This window comes from Nicotiana sylvestris, chromosome 12, assembly GCF_000393655.2.
Source record: "Nicotiana sylvestris chromosome 12, ASM39365v2, whole genome shotgun sequence".
NCBI lineage: Eukaryota > Viridiplantae > Streptophyta > Magnoliopsida > Solanales > Solanaceae > Nicotiana > Nicotiana sylvestris.
In genome coordinates this window covers 121,047,438-121,050,903 of record NC_091068.1, presented here as the reverse complement: position 1 = coordinate 121,050,903, position 3,466 = coordinate 121,047,438, and the positions used below count along the sequence as shown (strand labels likewise).

Here is a 3,466-nt window from a genome sequence, read left to right as displayed (position 1 = left end):
AGCTGCAGAGTATCAGACTCCGGGTGCACTACCCACGGACGGGCCCCAGCCAGTTGCAGCAGTTATACCTGAGCCTAGACCAACTGCGGACAACGATCCGTAAAAGCTATTGGACAGATGGACTAGGTTGTGCCCTCCTGTCTTCGGAGGCGAGCGTCATGAGGATGTCCAGGACTTCATTGATAGGTGCAGGGACAGACTGCACAACATGAGGATATTGGAGTCTCATGGAGTGGATTTCACTACTTTTCAGCTGGAGGACAGGGCCCGTAGATGGTGGCAGTCTTATCTTATTGGCAGAACAACAGGTTCTCCTCCCATGACTTGGGACCAGTTCACACAGCTTTTCTTGGATAGGTACATTCCACCCTCCAAGATGGAAGAGCCACGGTATCAGTTTGAGCAGCTTGAGAAGGGTCAGATGTCACTGACAGATTATGAAGCGAGGTTTTCTGAGTTGTCCCGCTATGCACTTATGATACTTCCTACTAGCGTAGAGAGAGTGAAGAGGTTTGTTGCAGGGTTGCACTCCAATATTATGGCCAACATGGCCCGAGAGGTTGAGTTGAGGACTTCTTATCAGCTGGTAGTGGAGATTGCTCGGAGGATTGAGGGCTACCGTCAGAGAGGTAAAGAGCATATGCAGTATGACAAAAGGGCCCATTTCTTGGGAGAGTTTAGAGGTGCCCCGACTAGGGGCAAAGGTCAGTTTGGGAGGGGTCAGCCTAGCAGGCCCCGATATTCGGCACCACCACCTCCTCGAGATGCTCCAGCGTGACCTTATTTTAGCGCCATTCCAGAGAGTTCTTAATGCCCACCATCCATCCAGGGTTTTTCCAGTGGGTACTCAAACTACCAGGGTTCTTCCAGCTCCTATTTTAGTGCCATGCCGGAGAGTTCATATCGCATACCAGCTATTCAGGCTTCTTCTAATGGGTCTACAGGTCATCAAGGTCAGACATAAAGGCAGTAGATCACTACACCGAGGGGCTGTTTCGAGTGCGGAGATCTCAGTCACATGAGGAGATTCTGACCTAGGCTTCGGGGTAAGGCAGTGCAGTAGGGTCAGCAGCCCATGATTTCAACACCGGCTGTCCGGCAGCCTAAAGGCGGAGGGCAGGCTGGTAGGGGCCGTCTTAGAGGTGGAGGCCAGGTAGGGGGAGGTCAGCCAACTATTACTCAGTCAGGTGGAGGCTAGCCAGCCGACGCTCCAGCTAGATTCTATGCTTTTTCGGCCAGACCAGATACATTTGCCTTAGATGCCTTGATCACATGTATTATTTTTGTATGTGGTAGGGATTCTACGATGTTATTTGATCCATGATCTACCTAGTCATATGTATCCTCTCTGTTTTCTCATTTCCTGAATATTTCTCGTGAGTCCTTGGGTACTCCTGTTTATGTGTCCACTCCTATGGGCGATTCTGTGGTTGTGGATCAGATCTGATCTATCGGTCCTGTATGGCCACATTCTGTGGTTACGAGATGAGAGCGGACCTTATGTTGCTTGATATGATCGACTTTGAGGTCAACCTGGGCATGGACTGGTTATCGCCATATCACGCCATCCTTGATTGCCATGCTAAGACTGTTAATTTAACGGTGCCAGAGTTGCCAAGATTAGAGTGGAAGGGCTCCTCCATCAGTGCATCTAGTCGGGTTATCTATTTTCTAAAGGCTCGACACATGGTCGAGAAGGGTTGTTTGGCTTATCTAGCTTATGTCCGGGATACTAAAGCAGAGTCTTCGACGATTGATTCAGTGCCAGTAGTCCGGGAATTTGCTGATGTGTTTCCTTCTGACCTTCCAGGCATGCCACTAGATCGGGATATTGATTTCTGTATTGATTTGGCTCCAGGTACCCAGCCTATATCTATACCACCGTACCGCATGGCTCCGAAAGAGTTGAAGGAGCAGCTTGAGAAGTTGTTAGCAAAGGGGTTTGTGAGACCAAGTGTATCACCTTGGGTTGCACTAGTGTTATTTGTGAAGAAGAAAGATGGGACTATGCGGATGTGCATTGATTACCGCCAGTTGAAAAAAGTCACTATCATGAACAAGTACCCGTTATCGCGCATTGATGATTTGTTTGACCAGTTGCAGGGTGCTAGGGTGTTCTCTAAGATCGACTTGAGATCGGGGTATCATCAGCTGAAGATTTAGGACTCAGATGTGTCGAAGACTGCTTTCCGTACTATATATGGCCATTATGAGTTTCTGATGATGTCCTTTGGCTTGATTAATGCCCCAACGACGTTTATGGATTTGATGAACAAGATTTTCATGCCCTATATTAATTCGTTCGTTGTTATCTTCATTGATGACATTTTGATATACTCACGTAGCCTGCGGGGGCACGAGCAGTTTTTGAGAGTGGAGCTTCAGACCTTGAGGGAACAAAAGTTGTATGTTAAGTTCTCCAAGTGTAAGTTTTGGCTAGAGTATGTGGCATTCTTGGGGCATGTTGAATCAGGCGAGGGTATTAAGGTGGATCCCATGAAGATTGAGGCAGTTCAGAGCTAGCCACGTCCCATTTAGGTGACTGAGATCAGGAGTTTCTTGGGTTTAAAAGTTATTATAGCCGGTTTGTATAGGAGTTTTCATCCATTGCAACACCTTTGACTAGATTGACCCAGAAGGGTGCTCCATTACGTTGGTCCGATGATTGTGAGGCAAGCTTTCAAAAGCCCAAGACAGCTTTGACTACAGCACCAGTTCTAGTGTTGCCTTCCGGTTCGGGGATGTATACACTATATTGTGATGCTTCACGCGTTGGCTTGGATTGTGTATTGATGCAGGAGGGGCGAGTTATTGCATATGCTTCACGTCAGCTAAAGATTCATGAGAAGAATTACCATGTGCACGACCTAGAGTTAGTCGTGATTGTTCATGCTCTTAAGATCTAGAGGCATTATCTGTATGAGATGTCATGTGAGGTTTATATTGATCGTCGCAGCTTACAACATTTGCTCAAGCAAAGAGATCTCAATTTGAGGCAGCGTAGATGGCTTGAGTTATTGAAGAATTATGTCATCACCATTCTTTATCATCCGGGCAAGGCAAATGTGGTCGAGGATGCCTTAAGCAGGGACGCAGAGAGAATGGGTAGCTTGGCATTCATTTCAGTAGAGGAAAGGCCACTAGCTTTGGACATTCAGTCCTTGGCTAACAGATTTGCAAACTTGGTGTGAGCACCTAATTTTTGGCCATATTTGGGTTTTTTCACTCACTTTTTAGTATTTAAATAGATTTTAAGTTTAAACTTAATATTTTAGTTTTATTTCATCTTTTTATAGGTTTTTTATTTGATAAAATTAAAACTACAAAAAGACTTGCGCTTTTAGATATTAGATGTATTTCATTTGCAAAAGAAAAGAAAATTTACAAAAAAATATATTTTTTCCTCTAATTTGGTAACAATAATATATATATATATATATATATATATATATATATATATATATAT

The 3,466-nt window shown here is 44.9% G+C and overlaps 1 protein-coding gene across 1 annotated transcript; it reads left to right on the top strand.

Moving 5' to 3' along the window:
• Window positions 1–208: 208 nt before the first annotated feature.
• Window positions 209–3,191, top strand: LOC138883632 (uncharacterized). The gene is made up of 5 exons (XM_070164328.1): window positions 209–704; window positions 1,610–1,940; window positions 2,346–2,487; window positions 2,799–2,872; window positions 2,957–3,191. Exons 1-5 carry the CDS (start codon window positions 209–211, stop codon window positions 3,189–3,191), a joined length of 1,278 nt encoding a protein of 425 aa, XP_070020429.1.
• The last annotated feature ends 275 nt before the right edge of the window (window positions 3,192–3,466 follow it).

What these genes read in the sequence shown, in the direction of transcription:
- LOC138883632 (XM_070164328.1), top strand. Translation starts at nt 209, where the DNA reads ATGAGGATATTGGAGTCTCATGGAGTGGATTTCACTACTTTTCAGCTG. An exon ending in TGCCCCGACTAGGGGCAAAG is followed by an intron (nt 705 to 1,609) that starts GTCAGTTTGGGA and finishes TAACGGTGCCAG; the next exon opens with AGTTGCCAAGATTAGAGTGG. An exon ending in GAGAAGTTGTTAGCAAAGGG is followed by an intron (nt 1,941 to 2,345) that starts GTTTGTGAGACC and finishes ATACTCACGTAG; the next exon opens with CCTGCGGGGGCACGAGCAGT.